The sequence below is a fragment of the Argiope bruennichi genome, chromosome 10 (assembly GCF_947563725.1).
Source record: "Argiope bruennichi chromosome 10, qqArgBrue1.1, whole genome shotgun sequence".
NCBI lineage: Eukaryota > Metazoa > Arthropoda > Arachnida > Araneae > Araneidae > Argiope > Argiope bruennichi.
Window position 1 is genome coordinate 72,313,809 of NC_079160.1, and position 20,892 is coordinate 72,334,700.

General features: G+C 28.0%; 1 protein-coding gene across 5 annotated transcripts in view; it reads right to left on the reverse strand.

Annotated features, from left to right (window-relative positions):
- The window catches only part of LOC129989368 (nuclear factor 1 X-type-like), an 81,981-nt gene that overhangs the window by 45,791 nt on the left and 15,298 nt on the right, over nucleotides 1–20,892 (reverse strand). For all 5 annotated transcript variants that reach the window (XM_056097865.1, XM_056097866.1, XM_056097863.1 and 2 more), the window contains one exon: nucleotides 20,308–20,410. In XM_056097865.1, the coding sequence (XP_055953840.1) occupies nucleotides 20,308–20,400 (93 nt within the window). In that variant the 5' untranslated portion in view covers nucleotides 20,401–20,410. The remainder of the gene's footprint in view (nucleotides 1–20,307; nucleotides 20,411–20,892) is intronic.

Consider the following 20,892-nt stretch of genomic DNA (forward strand, 5'->3'; position numbering starts at 1 on the left):
GCGAAATATGAAAATTCTTTATGTGAAAGAAGGAAGAAAAAAGTAAAATCTAAAGACAAAAACTGACGATTTTCACCAAAATTACATTGTCTGAAGTGAATATGACAATTTATTTCACACGCTAAATCCGATGAAATTTTAAACAAAACGTTTCAATTTTTAAACTGTTTGCATTTTCCAGCTTTGTATTCTTTTATTTAATTGGTTTGTATTAAATAGTTAGAATCGTTATTTCTAACCATTTAATAGCGTTTTAGCCATTTCTAGCGTTTATTAAAATAATGCTTTAAAAAAACTATGCTCACATGCTATTAACACAGTATATACATTTAAGTTTTCTAATTAATTAACTAAAAAACTTAAAAGTACGTGAAATTATTTAGGAGGGAAAAAAACTATGTTCGCATGCTATTTTCGTACATTTTTTTTTTATTTCAAAGAATTTTTAGAGTGATTCAATTAATTCTTAAGATGATTTTTTTTAATGCACATATTACATAAAGAATTATATTATTGTATAAAGAAAATATAGCAACTTGTAAGATAATTGTTTAAAAGTTAGCACATAATTACAAAGGAATAATGCCAATTTACAAACATGCTTAAGATAACTTCTTCATGTATTTAAATCAAATAGTGAAGCCAACAAACAGTTGACTTATAATACATGGCTATTTTTCAAATGTCAAATGCAATTTCTTTCTTTCAAACATTTCTTTTTTCCTGACTATATTACGCTTTCATTGAGATGGAATCTTTTGGAAGTGCGGGAGGAAACGAAAGTAAATTTCTAAATGGGAAAAATAAATATTTTGGAAAACCAAATGTTGATTTAACAAGATAATGCAATTTTAACAAGATAATGTTTACAAGCTAGCATATTAGCCATAAATTTCGAAATGCTCAGTAAAAAAAACTGCTCAAAATGCTCTATAGGACAGATTATTTAATCCATGGCCATTAAATTTGGTAAGTAGTTACTTCTTAGTAGTAGGTGTTCACTCGGAAGTTTTTCAAAATTTTTATTAGATTTTATAATTAAAAATTAATTGAAATTTTGAGGGTTTTTTCCTCCCCAAAACACTTTTAAGCATACTAATATATATTAACTATTAAAACTGAAAAAAAAAATATTTTCAATGATACCAGCTTTATTTACATAATTTTTCACTCGTAACTTCAATTGATTTTTTTAAATATAAAATTTTAATACATTTTTAAGTGTATTTTACAATATATAAAACATATTTTTGAGCAATTTCGTGGTCGAAGAGAGAAGACATTTGAATTTTTAATAAAAATTTAAATTTTAGAAGATAATTTGAATTTTTTAATTTTGCTTTTATTTCATCCAGGGAGGTATAATTTGTGTACAAGCAATAGATACGGAAATCTACAGCACAACACAAGAACGAAAAGAGAAAAATTTGAACAAAATATTTATCCCCATGATTGCATACTGTGAGATTCTGATAGGTATTTCTTCGCACGTGTCGATTTAGATAAGGGAATTATAGGTATCTTTTAAAAGAATTTGTTTAGGTTGACATATTTTTATCCCTTCACTCGGAGCGCTGATATAAGCATTTTTACAGAGCTTCTGAGGCATTAATTAAATAAAAAAAGGTGGAATTGGACCAGGAAATAAGAGAATATTTTAGAATGAAGTTAATATGGGCTGAATTAAGAAAAAATTTTGGAAATTAATTAAGGTTTAATATAGATTTAATATATAATTACAGTTCAACTCCATTTTGATAAAAATAATGAATTTCTTTAACTTCGCAGAGGAAATAACAAATGAAATTATCAATAAGAAAAACGCAAATCGTTTCAGAGATATCATACAGTATTTACATATGTATATAAATCTTCAGCGAGATTTGAGTGATAAATTCCACGAAAAAAAAATCAGGAAATAGCTCTAACAGGCAAAATAAAACCGCTTTAAAAAGACACAAATATCTTCTATTTCCCACACAATGAACCTCATCGTTTTCCCGTACGCATCACCGAGGGATTGTTTTGCGTGGGGTCGACGGAAAAGTGCTCCGCTCAGCAAGCTCCGTAACACCTAGGAGAGAGAGACAGAGAGATCGCTAAAAATAGCAAAGCGAGTCACGAAAGGGGATAAGCGAAAAAAATAAACAAGGTTCCTGTGTCTTCCGATGCGTCGTGGACTACTGTCCCTCGACAACGTTTCCGTAATCCACCACAGGAAGTCTCATGGATACGGATACTTAACTTCAACCCTTTAAGCGACGGTTTTACAACTAACTGGCTAGATTTCTTTAAAAAAAAATGTATTGCATTTTTGAATATTACTAAGCAAAGTTTCACAGTAGGTTACTATTTTATTTTAGCACTATTATATATATAACTGAATTTGGTGACCAGTTGGTTCGCAAGGACGGATGGTTTTTAAAATTTTTAATTAAATATTTTATGTAGTTTGCTTTTAATGGTTTCCCCAACAAAATATTTTTAAAATGCAAATTTGGTTAACTTATAACAATAATATTTTAAAAGCCTTAAAACGTTATATTCATTGTATTGTGCATTTTAATAATTTTTTTTATTATTTCATCTAAAATGTCAAACTGAAAAAACAGAAGTTTGGTTTGGTTATATTAACGTCCCGTTTGAAGCAACACTAGGGCTATTTTGGGACGGACCTCGTAATTTTGAACCGCGGTCAGATGACGAGGACGACACCTGAGCTGGCACCCCCCTCTCCACACCACACCACACCAGCGAAAGGAGAAAAAAAAAAAAAAAAAAAAAAAAACGGAAATTTAAAAATATGAAATGGAAATTTTGTTATATTATATTTTTAATTAATTAAAAAGTTAATAACATTTTGAAATTTTTCGTTAATAACTTCGGAGCAAATTATTGCACAAAAATCATTTTTACACCACACAAAATTTTTAACACTACAAAGTTTTTTTATAAAGTTATAATAATTAGCATTTATGAATAATTTTTCTATAACAATAATTTTTTTAAATTAATTTTCATCATAATTTTGTTATAACATTTTTTCTTTATATAACTGCGAGCAACAAGAACAGCAAGATTGTGAATAACTATTTATTAGATAAATCAAATAGATAATTATTATTCAATTTATAACTAACGATTTAACACATTTCAAAACGCTGGATTTAAAAAAAAAAAATATGGTGATGTTTTTAAAGTTAGCATTCTTTCTTTTAATTGCGTGATATAGAGTTATACATAAAACTCAATAGTTGATGTAATAAGGTCAAACGAAGACGAGACAGACGAATAAAATTGGAACCATTCTTATGCCATGATATTCTGATTCCATTTCGATCTTTAGGCTCTACGAAATTCGTCTCTTTCTTCTTTAAGTAAATTGGAAAATTATTACATTGAAATTCTTAATTTTCGAGGTCATAATTAACATTTATATAAAAAAATGTTTACATTTATGATTTAAATGTAATCACAATAAAAATATAAAACAAAGGAATAAAACAAAACACGCGTTTATTACTTTCTCGTATACGAAGTGTGGGGAAAATATTGTAATCATCAAAAAAAATTCGAACTCGAGATTCTGACGAATCAACATGTTTTAAACCTCACAGAGTTCGAAAAATCTACTTTTGGAAAATGTAGGTCTATCTATGATAAAGAAAATTCAAACTTATTGAGCTAAGCAATTTGGTATTACGAACTTTACACTAAATTTGTAGATTTCTACCAATTTTGAGCAAAATCCGTTCAGAGGAAGTATGTCCAGCCGCTTCGTTCGAATATAAGTTAATACGATAACTACATAACGAAGAGAGCTAGATGAGTAAAATTCGGTACATAAATTTAACATGTACTGTGTAAACATCAATCATATTTTGAAACAAATCCAACAAGTTATTAACCGTCTGTCGATCTGTACTTTCAGAAGCACATAAATGTTATGACTCACAAATTTAATGTCATAATATATATCAAATGTCACATGGATTTTGGTGATGCAAAACTACAAATGTAGTTTTGCGTCAAATTTATATTTCAATCGTTTGAGAAGAGTTTAAAATCCAATTCCGATTTCAGGATACTTTTAACAGTATGCCAGCTGTTTGTTTAAGTGTTTATTAATAGGATTAATAAACACTCGTCAAGGATCACACGATAGATTCAGTAAAAGTTATTATTCAAAAGTTAATATTTTGTAGTTATTGTATGCCAATGCCAATGCCGTGCAAAGTGTTATCTGAAATAACACCTTTATTAGAGAGATCTGAGAAAGTTTTGGGGAGACCACTCGAATTGGTTTTTTATAAACACATTTACTTTCGCATTACAATGGGCAAAACAATGAAAAAAATTAATCAAACAAATAAATTTTACCATTGTCATCAGCAAGTGCTTGGTAATATATAACAAGCATTTTTGATAATTACAAATTTTTTCTTCCTCGGTTATGGATTCTTCGCAGTATCCTTTTGATCATGAGGATACTGCGAGGAATCCATAATCATGCACTTTTTCTAATGAGTTTGTTTATGAATACAATATAAGTTGGCTTACGAGATTTTTTTTACGCATAAGAAAAAAGAATAAATATATGGAAATTAAATAAGCAGTATTAAATAGAAAACTTTTAGATAAGGTTTATAATCAGAAGTATTTCTTATTTTTGATAATAAGCAGAAAAGAATCCGACAGAACCACGTTACTTTCGCGATAATAAAATTCATATATTTGAATACATTTAAGATACCTCTAAGTTTGAATACATTTAAGATACCCCTAAGTTTAAGAATCTCTTATAGATGGTGACAATATCGGCTACATAATATTATAATATTGATTCATAGAAGCAATTTATTGCCATTTTATCCTTTATAACTAGGCCCCATTTAAGTACACAAAGAAATTGACATTGAATTAAAAAAATTTTAGTAGTTGATCGTGTGTTTAATTATAAAAAAAATTCATTTTTAAGATCCTACAATCTTAAATTTGACGAAGAATATTAAAAATTTTATCGGATTTCACCGAAATACAAATAAGAATTCGCACATTTATAAAGTAAAATTGTAATAACATAGAAGCAAAAAATAACTCAAAGGAGGAAAATATGGGTTTCGGCATTATTAATAATCTTGATCAGCAAGCATTATATGAAACAAAGTCAACATTAAATGAATATTGTATTGATAACTTATAAAGGTAGCAAAATTTTTAATCAGAAATGCATTAAAATTTTTTTCAATGTTCATTTTTCGAAAATATTTGCCAAAAAAAAACATTTAATTTTATGTATTCATACATTAAATTATAATAAAAAATAGATTTTTCACTTTAATTTGCCCTAAAAGCTAACTTGGAAGAATTAAGTAAGAGAATATGAAACTTAAAAGTTTAAAATAATAAATTTAAAAAAATTATTTTTAAAACCATAGCTAATATTTGGTAAGTATTAATTAAAACTGCAAGAAAACTTTTGATATCAGTCATATTTGTAGTATGAAGGAGTGAAAAGGGTCGGCGATAAAGAAAAGTAATCTTTAAAAAAAATTCTCCACCTTTTTCAACGCGTTCTAAAAATTGACACGACAAAAACAGCAAAAGCCCCCTCCAATGTCAAAAAAATAAAAGCGTTTTTCTCGCATTGCACAAGACGATCTTCCGAGCACCGTTTCTAAAAACAGGACTTAATTTCCACTAACGAAAGGTCTTTTGCCGTTTCATTGAAAGAGTAATGCTTTCAAATGCGAAGATCTAGCTGGCGGAGGGAGAGAAAAAAGAATCTTTGAAATAATTCTACTTATTTGTAGAAGCTTTTAAAAACACAAGGCAAACAACGTGTAGATGTATACGCAAAAGCATTTTGTTGAAAATAATTTTACTAAAAGAAGAAAGGAAGAAAATTACATTTTACTAATATATATATGCAAAGAGAGAGTAAAGTTTATATTAAAAAACTATTGCGATATTGCAATATGGTAAAAAAAACTTTCTATTTCCAGTAAGTTTGCTCATTGCCATTAGCTATAGCTAAACTCACCAAATGAACAAGAAACTAATATTCAGCTTTGTAAAAGCAGAATAATAAGATTCTCTAAAAATATATCATTGAATGATTGATTCTTTTTTACGACACAAGGGCCATTACTGGCCAAGCTACACCAGATACATGTAAATTTAAAGAACATTATAGAAAAATAAAAATAAAAAGGCAAGGCCGATTATAATAAGAAATTAAATAAGTCATATTTTACTTAGCAAGCAAACCAAAATGTAAAAAAAAAGTGACTCGCTTAACAAGCAATGTTTTGCAGAACGAATGAAGAGATACCGTGACACATTTGCTGGATTCATTTGTATAAACCCGAGTTGAGGGCTTATTCTAAGAAAACTTTTATATCTACAAGGAAGAAGTTTTAACCGGATATCGTTGTCGAACGCGACACCATTGTTTTGAGCAAATGCTTGTGGAACTGTAATGGGCGAGATTATGTCTCGGAACAATATACAAAAGGAAGTGGATAGCACCGATATCAATGAGGTATTAATATAACCAAAACTACCGAAAAACTTATGGAGCTGCATTCTTTATCGCAGAAAAAAACTCGTAGAGAAGATTTGGCCCTGAGAGGAAGGAATAACAGAGCCACAACCTCTCAGTTAAACAAAAGAGATACTGAAAACATGGGAAATCGTTACATCGCACGTTAAAAAGGCATCACCTTCATAAGGCAGTAAGTAGTATGAGCGTTTTAAATTGATTTAGCGATAATAGTGGGTCTAATTTTCGCCAAATATTGAAGTGTATACGAAGACAAATACCTTTCGACAACCTTATATAAAATAAACTATATTATTATAATTTTTTTTCCGGAATAGACCGCATTATTCTATTTTACAAGGATTACTATAGAAAAAAAGAATTGTTTCGCATGACAAGAAAAATTCGGGAACGAATTATATTCACGTAACAGCCAAGTTCTACAACACTATGAATGAAACTCGCGAACAAATGAAAAAACGTTGACAAGGTGAGGTTTGGGTAAACTGTTACTTATAATATAAATGTTAGTCAATGAAAGAAATAAAAAAAAAATGTTGAAAAATAGTCTAATACTCCAAAACACTAAATTACACAGTACAAAAATTTTTTTTCTTCTTCTTTTCCCATTTCAATTCTTATCGCTACTTTGGGTAATAGTATTGCAGTTGTAAAATAGATATTTTACTTTTTTTTTTGTCCGAATTAACTTTATTCGTTAACTATTGTTTGTAAGTAAAAGAGCAATGATTGTTTTTCATAGAACTTTCTTGCATACTCTCTAGACCACTGGCAAACAACAGTTTTAAAAGAATTTACTAGCGTGCAGTCTTTGGGGATTTTTAAACACTAATTTGCGGTTAATACACAATAAATAGAACACCGAATGTGTATTTTGAGTGCCCCCCCCCCCTGACTTATTGAAACCAAAATTTGACGCAGAATTGCAATTGCAAAGACAAAATCACATACTAAATATCATATGTTTAAGTGATTGCGTTTTGAAGCTATCGCGTTTTCATACTTGAGAAGATATGGGCCGACAGATGATCAATCTCTTGACAGATTTGGTTCCAAACTTGTTACAAATCTATATTATAAATGCCAAATCTATTTCCTAAATTTTCTCTATCCTACGCCTTCCTTTAAATGGATTTCATTCAAAATTTGATAGAAATTTACAAAGTAAGTGTAAGGATCACGTACCAAATTTCATCAATTTAGCTCAAAGCGCTTCTGAATTGTCGTGTTCAGACAGACCCACATAACAGAAAAAATGTGTTTTCCGGGCTCCAGAAGGTTTGAAATGCGTAGATTCGTTAAAAATTCGTACTCGAATATTTCGATAATTACAATATTTTCTCTGTTTAAACGTTAGATACGAAAAAGTAAAAATGATGTTTTTTCTTTAGCTAAACCACTATTTGATTTCTTGTTTACTTAAACATTTATAGCAGGCAAAAAATAACACCAGATATATTTTAGAATTGTATCTAATTAATTTCTCTAAATTCTTATTTAATTCCGAGATTGCGAGTAAGTAACATAACAACCAAGAAATCAGCACAGGATAATAAGATTTATAATTGCGGTTAGAAAAGCCACGTCCTTTTAACCCTTTCTAGGGCCATGGGAAGTATGCTTCCCACCAAATTTATCACTCTTTGTATGAAATTATGTAGGTTGGCATAAGTTCTGACAAATTTTTTTAGTAAGTCAGAAACGTAGATGCTTCAGTTCTTTATCTCAGACAAAATGATGCGTCTTGATTTGTTACTTAATTATTAGTTAACCAAATTAATTAATGAATCAAATTATTTTAATAAGCTAAATGAATCCCTTTTCTTATTCTAATTTCAAGTACATAATATGACTAGAAAAAAATGGCCCTTTAAAAGGTTTAATGAACAAAAACGAGTGTTTTCTCAAAGCTCTCAAGTTACTCCAAACGACCGCCCTTCATTTATATCTCTTAACTGCTGACAGCCCATAAAATCAAAATATTTATTTAAAAAATTTAATTTGCATGAATTCTTCAAGTAAAACGTACTCTGATATCTAGTAGGGTAAATAATTTATATTATTAAAAGGATGAGGTAAATAAAACAGTATTGTTGTTATTAAGATAAATGAAATAGAAATATATTTTCATTTTTCTAATATTTTCAAGACTTTTAAAATCAATACATTGAATTCTATATTAGCTATAAGCCAAAACAACTAATGAATTAGCAAAAGTTGACTGAAAAACGTGAGAAACGCAATGAGGGAAAAAAAAAAAAAAAAACGCAATTTAACAGCAAAATTTACCTCGCATAATATACAAAATTACACAGAAAATTATACTATAAATAATTAATATTATAAAATATAGCTCGTAAGCAGAATAGTAGTCTACTATTTATGTCACACAAAATTCAATGAATCCGCATATTTGTCTTGTTTTTCCTTGCAGAAAGCGCCAGAATAAATGAGCAGTCGGGTTGTTGCACAGTCGTATAATCGAGAGTTTACTTCTGAATTTTACAACGATCCGTTTTTTAGAAATGCCGATGAAGAATAAATATTTATATAAGAAATTCACAATCGAAGGAAGATAAATCCAAAATATTATGACAGCAGAAAGAAAGGTATAAAAATAATTTTAATAATAAATCTTTGAGTACAATGAAATATTCCAAGCTTCTGATTTTTAAAAAAATCTATATCACTTTATTTCTTGCTGTACCGTCATTACCGGCAGATTTCATTTGTGATTAAAAACGACTATGCAGTACTAAAGCTGAGATGTATGGCTTAAATAATCTCTATGCATAATATGTGGCATAGAAATCGCTCTTATTATTTATGGTCGAATGGCAACAGTTCAAATGTAAACAAATCACTATATGGCTATTGTAAACTGCTTCACTGAACGTTTTTACAACCACACTTATTTCAATGCTTCGCTAATTAAAGGAGCTGCGAAATATTATTGGAAATGCTCTTGAGAAGGTTTACCATGCCACCAAAAACTCCATTCAATCAGAGGAACGAAGATGTCAAACAAAAAATTTAATCGAATGTGAAATGGGAAATCGCGGACATATTTAAGGAAATTGATGACCATATTTTCCAGAACTATTATTTCACAAAAATGGTTTTTGAGTTATCTTAAAACTCAAACATTACTTTTTTAATACTAATTTCATTTCTATACAATTCTTTCTTTTTATTGAATTTTTTAAAAATTTAATTCAATACATAATGTATTACAATATTTTCATGTTAAGATGAAATTCAAATTCATTCATCAAAATGGCCAATTGCGTGCCTTAGCAAAAATTAAAATTAGGATTAGAAAACAGCTTTATTTGGACATTAACTCCAAAGTTTCACTTCCGCTTTTATTTCGTAGTATATAACATTTTTTAATTTGTATCCACATTAATTTGTAACTGAATTATTCATGCTTTTCAATCGTATCAAATAACGAGGTAAAATTTTGAAAAAAAAGAAGAAAAAAAAAGATTTATTCTATATAAATCGCTTAATAGTCTAAAAAGCCAATGATCGGGGCGAATACGCTAGTTGTCAAAGGCAGCTAATTCATTAAAAGAAATTCAAGAAGTAGAAAGAAGAAAGTTGGAAATGTATCTTAAAAACTATATACATTAGTGTCACATTCAAAAAATTATTTAAAAAAAATGGATTTTACATAACTGCGCATATGGAAAAACATGGGGAAGGTTTAAACGTCATATTAGTTGCGATGTTACTTTGTAATTGCTTTCCAACCATTTAAGCATTCGAGCTATTTTGGGAAAGTCAGAAAATGCATGACGAAAATGAGTTGGTGAGAAACCACAATTTACTGCACAAAAGTAACGTCATTTGAAAATTAAATGTCCTAACCAAAAATAAGTGTTCAAGAGAAAATGTGCTGAAATTATAAAAACAATTAATAATTGCAAATAATAAAAATTACAAGAATGCTCTTGGGAATAATGATCCAAAAATATGAATAAAAGCTGAACCATTTTTCACATTTTTTTAAAAATCAATCCGCACAAATTCATTGTCATTATACTAAAAAAAAAAAAAAAAAAAAACGTATATTTTACTAAGAAATTCAAATGTTAGTGTAAAATTTTCCTTTTGAAAACCCATTTTCACGATATTTTATCACTTCCAAAATCGGCATCAATATCATTATTCGTTTTGCAAAATTACATTACAATAAAATTTCAACATCTGAATTCCAATTATCGAATCGACTAGAGGTTTTAAAAATTCGCAAATAAATCTTTTCCAGTAAAAAAAAAAACTAGGAAAGAATAGTGGAAAAAAATGACTTTGGCAGATATATTTAAGCAGGGGTGTTTTAATACAATATATGCAAGTATTCAAAATGCAAACAGCATTGCTTTTTTTTTTAATTAAATTATTCCGTTAAACACAAATCTGGATATTCCTCCTAATACCCCCCCCTTTCCTATTTTTAAAAAATCATTTTTCCAATGATTCAGATTGCATTTGACACACATTGATTCAGACAATATGATTTCCACAATAATTCAAAAAGAATAAATGGCTTAAAGCACAATATTATTAACTAGGCTGAATAAAAGCAACTAATGAAGAAACAAATAAGTTGCAACATATTTCTAACTAATGAATTCTTTTTTCAAAGTGTTTTGCATTTCTTCGCATCCGCCTTTCAATGAGGTACGAATCTATCTGAATGGACTTCAGAATCTGCCCCCAAGGAAAAAAAAAGATGTTTCACCCAAATTCAATGCCAGAGAGAGAGAAACCTTCTGGAAGTGCACCAAAGGGAGGGGGGTTTTCTCCACTTGTTGCTCCAGAGGAGGGCCATCCGTGGCAGGTGGCTTCTTGGCCGATCCATTTGGCAGGCGCCGCCATTGTTGCTTGGACGTTACCCAAGGCTACTGACTCAACCGCTTATCGGAAACGACTGTCAACACTGAGGTTATCTACCTCCTGAAATCCCGTGAAATGCCAAAAACTAGTATATTACGCACACGAAGGCACCGCACAATGCGGAAGATTTTAAAAACAAACAAAACCATACAATACTCTTTTGCTATACATACTTAAGATATCAAAACCAAGGTAAAGATATGAAACATTCTTGCCTTGATTCTTTTCGAACTTATTTATCTAACAAATAAATCAGAATTAATTTGTTGGCCTTTAGCAAAAAACTCAAACAGTCGGAAATTCTGATTTTATCTCCTTTCTTCGCAATTTCATTTTTTATGAAATGAATAATTAAAGAAATAGGAAGGAAAATTTAATTGTTTAACAAATAACTTTCATTTCAAAATTTTGTTTCAGAATTTTAAAATAATATCTACCGGTCATATCTGCTGAATTAATGTCTCAGTTAGAAGCTATGTCTCTTCCATAGATAAAAAATTAAATTTCATGTCGGAAAAGATAAACTTACAAACCAACATTTAATTTCTGAAGATCCACATCAACACAATAAAAAGAAATTTGAACAGCGATCTTTTCTTCTTTCCTTTGGAAAATTAATCTCAAGATCCTGGTAATTTGCACATCATAAATATAAACAGCAGGTAAAACGCAAAGTACAATACAACCAAACATTTAAAGCTCATTAATCCATTCATATCTGACTGCTATATCACAAAAACATCCTTATGATGACAAATGATTTTTAAGTATTTAAATAACACACGCTTCAAGCATTTGTTGAGATCCTGAATCACTTTTTTTAAAAAAAATTAACAGATCGCAATCGTTTATAAACATAATAGTTTCGAGTTCTTATAATGAGAATATGAATGAATGATGTTTATTAAATATAATATCAACAAAGCAGAAAACGGACAAGTGTTTATAATAAACAATTCAAATTTAGAAAACACGACAAAATAAGGATTTAATGACAATTATCAAAACAGATTCATAACCAATTTATAAAAACTCGACGCCAAGCAAATTTCAGTTCATTTATCAACCTGCAAAATCTTAAAAGTCAAAATTTTTCTTAAACAGAAACACGTGATCAGAAATATTATCAATATAACGTATTTTAAGACTAACATACACAAAAATATTAACAACTTTAAAAACAAAAATAGAAGGAAATTATTTTATATATCAAAATATTTTGAACTGGGAGATAAATTCTAAATAAACACGAGTTGAATTAAAAGTATTCGATTAAATGAAAAAATTACATTACTATCACATTCAAGGATAATTTCCTTGAAAGAATTTATTATCGTTCGTCTTCCCTTCTAGAAACGTATAAAAATCATGCTTTTTATGACTGATTTGACGTGTTCTACATTATAATCCAAGAGAAAGAACAGATGAAATAGATTACAAAAGTGAAAAAGGATGAAATTTGAAATAAGTTATTCGATTAAGCGGATGAAAAATCGATGGTCATAATGATTAATTACGAACAAGTCTGTTTATAATTATAATGGGATTAAAATCGAAAAACAAAATTTAATTCAATTACCCTTTCCACTATTTTCTTCTAATAGTGAAATTTGTTAATAATTTAATTTTATAAAACTGAGATTCCTGATTAAACATACGATACTTTAATATAAAAATTATTCAACAAATTTTTACAGCAAATAGTTGAACTCAAAATGGTTGCTATTATTATAAATTTTTTTCGAAACAGTTTAATAGATGATATTAAGTAAAGTGGATATTTCCGGAGGAATTGTCTTAACCTCCAGCTAAATTGAATGCAGCTTTTTTTTTTTTTTTTTCCCATCGCTAACATCTTTTTACAAATGGATGTTTCCAAAATTAAGGTGTAGCTCTGAGCGCTGCAAGGAGAGAAAGAAAATAAAATGAAAAGAAAGAAAGAAGCTTGAGTATGACGCAGCAATTTGACGTCGAGAGGATATTTTTGTTAAATGTCAAATAGCGTCTCACAGAAGAAACCTGTGCGTATGTTCATCAGTATTACCACAGTAACGAATCCGACGGCTAGCTTAAAAAATAATTCCAAAATTAGCTTGGAATGGAACGTGAAAACAAGTCTGGATACTGCATCTTCTTCACTTTGGTTATCAACAAGCATCAAGCAAGTTGGTTATCATCTTAGATAACAGAATAAGCAAATAGCATACAGTCGTAGGATTCTTCCGAACTTACATGGGAAGAAAATTATCTTAATAAATTTTCCCAGTAAATAAAAACACAGTTAGTGTTAAAAAATATGCTTGCTTTTAAATAATCATTTGTATTTATAAGCATAAAAATCTACATATTCAATAAGCTACTTTAAAAGCAAGATATAAATTGACAACAACAAAAATGATAATCAAGTAGTTAAAGCGAGGGGGAAGATTAGTTTTCAAACTTATTAAAATAACTGTTGTCAATTTAATTGTGTTTCAGTTGCCAAATCTAGTTTTGAGAGCAATTTTGGAATGGACTACTAATTCTGAATCATAGTTCAGACGAAGAGCATGATACATGCGCCGGCATACCTTTTTCCAATTTTTACGCCTCAGATGCTGATGGGCGTAATGTCACGTAAATAATTATCAAAAAATATTAAATATACAAAAATAAAAATTTAATTTCATAACCATTTATATCGAACAATAAAACCTAATTTTTATCCTTCCTGGTGATAAATTTGGGGGTCAGTCCTCTGAAAACGCAGACGTCACAGCGAAAAAACAGATACGTCAAGGATGAGGCTGGAAAGGCCCCAAAATCTACAATTCCGTTCCAAATGTACAACAGGTTGGAAGCGCCTAATTGATATTTATTTTTTCAACTAAAAAATCATCTCTCCAGACTAAGAATAATTTACATAATAATATTTTTCGATACAAAAACAGACAAATAAACTTCAGCATTTTTTGTGACATTAATAGCTAGAAATTCTTACGAACGTTTTTTTTTTTTTAATTCGAATTCCTTTTTAAACGGTTTACAAAGAATTTTTTTCATAAGAACTACAAATAACAATCGAAATTATTTGTCGTCAGAATTAACTGATTATATATATATAACACAGAATTAAATTTTAAACCATGTGATCAAATGTGTAAAAATCAAACACAAATTAAAATTATGATACTAAAAAGTTTATTAGGAATAAAAATTCATTTTCAATACAAATCTATAAAAAAAAAAAAAAACCTCTCTGAAATCTATTAAATACTGAAAAGGTATGCACTAAATTGAAATTGTTGTTGAGTTACAGCAATGAAGTTATGCTGACTTACCAGTGTAATATTTATGTCACACAATTTAATGTCACACGAAATAAAGTTTATAAAAATAATTTTAAAAATAGAATAAAACAAAAACAAAAAATGTGGATAATTGCACCCTTTACTGTACATAAAACTGTCCGTAAACTTGCGTCTGTTAATAAAAAAGGATATGCTCGTCTTCTCATGCTAAACTTATAAAAACGGTAATTCTTTAACATTTTAACTTTTGCATTAGATTCACTATGTTCAGTTTCCTTTTTACCTCCTTTTTTTGTGGTGGGTGGATGGGGGTTGGACCATGGCCAAGAAATCTCATAAATTTTTACCTCTCCTTCATCTATTCTCATTAACTTCTAATGATCCGATGGCCGATACTTTGGTCTTGCTTGTAAGTGCATAATTCAAGTTGATGTAGAAAGGGTAAAGTAAAGATTTTAAGTAAGCATTGGTGTAGAATTTCCGTCTTCCAAGTGTAGTAAAAATATTCGAAAAATACAACTTACTTTTTCTTTTACTAACATTTCAGAAAAATACACGCCCAAAACTTTCTTCAAACAATAAACACATTATCAAGAAGGCGCCTTAATAAAATATTTTTGAAATACAGTTTTTCATAAGCTTTTTCTAAGCGTCGTTTAAACGTACGCTTTTTTCCAGATAAAGATAAAAAAATAAAAGTAGTCCTTAATTTAATTTATATTTTCAATGAGCAAAATGGTTATGCGCGAGTAAATTGAATAATTAAAACTTTATTATTTATTTAAAAATAAAATCTTCATTAATTTATTAACCCTACCCCGGAACTTCATAGGAAGCGAAAAAAATTGAATATGTAATTGGGAAAAGTAATCCTTCTGTCGAAATATATGGCTAAAATTTTTGTGAAAATTTTAGCCATATGTAGGTGTTACACGCTAAATTTCATAATTTAGATTGCAATATTTTTAAGTCATTCGGTTCACAAAACGAGGGCAGAAAGATACAATTAAAAATAGATACTTTATCTTCCCTTGTCCTTAAAAATGTCTAAAAGATGCAAAATTCAAAAATAAATGCAAATAAAAATTCTTGGTATATTTTTATTTTTTTAAAATTGTAATAACTTCTTTTTGTATACTTAGCATGATAAAGAAAAAAAAAGTAATATATTTATTCATTTATTACTATTCCTATTAATAATTAGCTGGAAGTCCAATACTCAGATAATAAAAATATCGACTTTTAAAAAATTATTTAATACCTAAAATGATTAGTTTTATTTAATTAATTTTGTTTCAAAACGAAAGCTGTATCACTATGAATACAAAAATGCATTTCTACAATTATTTTACGTACGAATTAGAACTAGTAAAATATCACTATCCTCTCTTCAGAACTTCAAACAGCATTTAAATCTAAATTTGGAATAAAGATTACCTGAGCTAAAGATATATCTAACATCGATGCATTCACAGTTTTTATTTAATTATAAATACTTTTAATTAGATAAATAATTTCTAGATTTGAAAAATGAAAATATAAATATTGTTAGTAAGACTTAATTTTTCAACTTTTACTTCTATATTATATATCTTCATCTTTTTACTTCGAGACCCCAACAAAAGCTCGAAACCCGGAGCACTGCTGGGTGGTAATTATGGATCTATTTCTACTACCCAATGATGTGCAATTTTCTGACAAATTATTTTCATTTTTTTTCATGAAATGCATGGAATTAGTTCGTATCACTATTGAATAGCTTAGGAAAAGGCCTGATTATACACTCCTCTAAATAATTTCCCAAAATAATAACCCGATAACGATATTTTACAAGCTTTCGTATTTACTGGATTTACACCATCCGGACATATTGGGTTCAAGATAATTTATTTTATTTTTATTTATTTATTTAATCTTACGCAACGTCAAAACTGCTCTAATGCCAACTTTGGTACTTTTTTCTGAAAAATTCTGTGACGTAATTAAAACCATATAAAACACTGTTCGATTCTTTGGTACCGACTAAGTTAACAGAGACTTTGGTTGATAATTGCCTCGTGATTTCATACCAGTTTTAAGAATTTTGAGTAAATTAATGTGGAAATAAGACAAGCTAATCTACCATTTTCTAACTGTTAATTAAGTTTATTAAATATTCGTTGCTTTCAACTGTTTTTGAGGTTTGCATTAAATATAACAAAATGATTCAGGCTTTTAAAATATTTTTTCAAAATGAGCTTTCCTAAATTTTTAATCAGCGAAACAAAAGCAATGACAATTGTAAATAGCAAAAGCTAACCGTTGACAGACTGAAAAATTGAACTTCATAAAACAAATGAAAATGTGAACAAAGATTCACATCTACATTAATTTCTATGATTTAAAAAAAAAAGAATATTTTCTAAGGAAGGAAAAAAATTACAACAAAGAGTGTTTTGATTTTCATTTATACTAACTAATAAAAGCAATTTTTTTTTTCGTAAAAATAAATCGATTAATTCAGTTCCGAAGTCAGAGTCGCTTAACATTCACCCAGCACGTCTAAAGGATAATTTGGGTATTTAAGAATAAGATAATCAAATAATTTTATAATTTTTATACTCTAATTAATCGTATTTTTAATATACACGGTCTCACACACGCGATATATAAAAAACAGATGACTAATCTATATCCCCCCCCCAAAAAAAAAATTGTTTAATGAAATTTAGAGTATTTTCAGATTAATATAGAAAAATCAATATCACTATAAAGTTCCAGTTAATTTCAGCCTTTTTTAATTTTATTCAAAATTGAACTGCTTTATATAAATTGCGTTTAATTCAGGTAAGCAATTTGTTTTGAATTCGATTATTAGTAATTATACTAATTTTCTAAGAGCTTTATTTTGAGATAAAATTACGTATAAATCTTTCCACACTTACAAGTAAAGATAACAATTAAAATATTAATATTGTCTTTAAGTATGGCTGCGATTTTCGTATCCATTTAAGCATAAAAATAAATGTGCAAACCCAAATCCGACTCATTACTTTATCTCCCTCCCTATTATTTTGATTTTTATAGCACCAGAAATTGCATTTAATTATAAAATATGAAAGAAATTTTAATAAAAACCTTACTGAATTAACTTTGAGGTTATTTGAAAGATTTTTCTTATTACAAATAATCCAGAAATTTTGATTACAGTTAAATTTTATAACATATCGTACCCATATACATTTTACAAGGATAAAATATTAAATAATTATTTTTTTAAAAGAATGTGAAGACTTTGAAAAATGAATTAATTTAACAATTTAAGTAATAAATCATAATTACGAATAAACTGAACAGTTTTATAAAAAAAAAATCTCAATTGAAAAGGAGTGCCAAATGGAAATTAAGAGTATCATTCATACTACTGGACAAAATATTAATAATAAAAAAGGATACATTTAATTTTGTTTGCAATAAAATACGATTTTATGATAAATAATGTACTTATGGGTTTTTTTGGAAAGATATCGACTTATTAATAAACTTTAAATATAAGTTGGTAGCACAGCTTTGAAAATTGATTTATTATGATCTCAATGTAGAGGGTTAAAAATTGCTTTTTCACTCCAATGCAATTCTGAATAATCCATATATGTAATAGTTTTTCAAAATCTGCTATTGCTTCAGCCAGAAGGATATTTAGAAGATGAGAATTTTAATGCTACATAAGATATAAAACAGCATGCATTAAGATCAACTTGGCAAAGATCCAGGAATTCAGAATTTCCAAATGTGAAACTAACATTTCCTTGACACAGAGGAAAGGAGAGGAGATACATACACACTGAAGGACAAAGATTAAAAATAATAATATATTCTTCCATATTTTTTTCTCAGAAAAACGATGCTCCAATTACAAAAAGCAAAGCTATACATCTATTAACAGAATTTAGAATAATAAGAAATTTTTCTCCGCTGGAATTTGTACTTAGAAGTCCTCCAAACCCCCAACATAACCACCTGTTTCCTTTGAAACCGATCAAATTAAATTTAAAAGGAAAAATAATAAATTTAAAAGTTATTAATTTCTTTATGAATTATTAACCACCTTTTAATAAGGGCTTCAAAAAATAATAAATAAAAAATCACGCAGAATTTTTCTAGAAAATATTTCATTGGAAAAGCAAAAAGCAATTCAAAGAGAAAGAATTCTGCAATTTTATCAGCCAACTTCTTAATAATTATCAATATTTTATTTTTGAAAAAGAAAAAGTCTCTATAATGACTACAAAAAAAAGTTTTTAAATTTGTAATATTTAATAGCTGACATTTGATCAATAGGTAAAAAAAAAAAAGAGCTATAATCAATATAATAAGAAAGGAAAAACTGCCAACAAATAAAAGTTAATAGCAGCTGAAAAGAAAGTTGCATTAATGTAAAAGAGAAATTTAATAAGACACATGAAGGATGAATTTCAACTGTACAACTATTCAAACCCGTTTCTCTGAACTCAAAAACAAAGAGATACAGAGAAAGCTTTGAATACAAAAGAACACTGATAAGATAGCTGTTGGGAAAGACTAAAATAGTACAAAAAAAATTTTCAAAAATACTTTTCCATCCTCCATTTTTTTTTAAAGTCCAAAAAAGAAATAAATATTAATACTGAATAAAATACATGAATTAGATTTCATTATCAAATTGTTTAGAAAATAAAGGCTAAAAATTGAGTAAACATTGTTTTTTTTCTTTTTTTGATTGCATATACTAAAATTATTTTTTAAATAATAAAATTTTTCAGTAACCAATTCTTTAAACAGAAAGCCGGGAAGGAACACCAAAGCAGATTTTTACCAGATATTCCTTCCTTATTAAAGGTTTGATCTTAAATAATGCAAATTTTAAAAAATTCCTCTAGAAACATCTGTCTGGGCTATATTTTATAAAAAAAATTCTAGAGTTGCAAAATATTACCAAAAATATTTATTAATTCACAAGTTTTATAGATAATGATTAGATAGGTTTTAGAAAACTTTTAATAAATGTAAAATAGAATATGCACAGTTCAAGTTATTTTAAAAATCAAAAGAATAATTGCCAAAATACTCTTTTTATTCAGTTTGCCAAAATACTCAAAATATTATTCAGTCTCCATTTTAAGTTTTCCTTTTAAATAATTGAAAATTACCAATTTCTACGAAATTTTAGATAAAAATTGAAAGAATTAAATGGATGAAATTTAACATATTGCTTTTATCATCAAAATTTCATATCTGTATCTAAATTTGAATTATATATGACAAAAGGGCAGTTATCTAGCAGTCTTCCAATTGTGCATATAGAAATATACTAATTCAAATAGTTAACAAGCTGTATAAATGAAATTTCATGTGAGCCCTTTGCATCCAAATTGTAGATATTGATCAAATTTTTGACACAATCAAAACAGAAGAGGCACAAAATGTTTAATGATTTAATTTTGAATCCAAAATGTTTGAGCATATGAAAATATCAAGGAAAAGGTTCTCTCTTAGATTATGAACTTATAATTTTAAAAAAAAAGCACTCACCAGAGGCATGCAGTCTGGGCTGGAAAATGAGGAGTTACAATTCAAGAGAGTCCCACAGGCTACCATCAGAGGCAATGTTTGTGAAATGGGCATGTAAGATTATCTAAAAAATTGCCAAAGACAACATGATTAGTTTTGGGGATAGCAATGCATAATGTTAAAGTGTAAGAAATTAAGATGAGGGAAATTATATACTATGTCATGAAAAAAATGTCAAAGCTAGTATTTTTATGAAATTTTATTTACTACAATAAATGAACTGAGTTATCTTTATAGTAGTTTTTAAGATTTTTTAATGATAATAACTATTTCAGTAATACTACTATTCAGACATAAATAAAGCTATGAAATTTTTTTTCAATCCTGAATATTTATTAATACATGAAACAGAAGAAAATCAAATAAGAGTATTATTTCAAGAAATTCAAATTACTAAACATAACCAGCATGTAAAATGTTTATCACGTATATAAAATGGTAATCAATTATTATATCCTCATAATTTTTTTTTTAAAAATGGCATTTGCAATTAATAAACCTATCATAAACAATATAAATCTTTCTTAAAAGTAAAAATAAATGAAA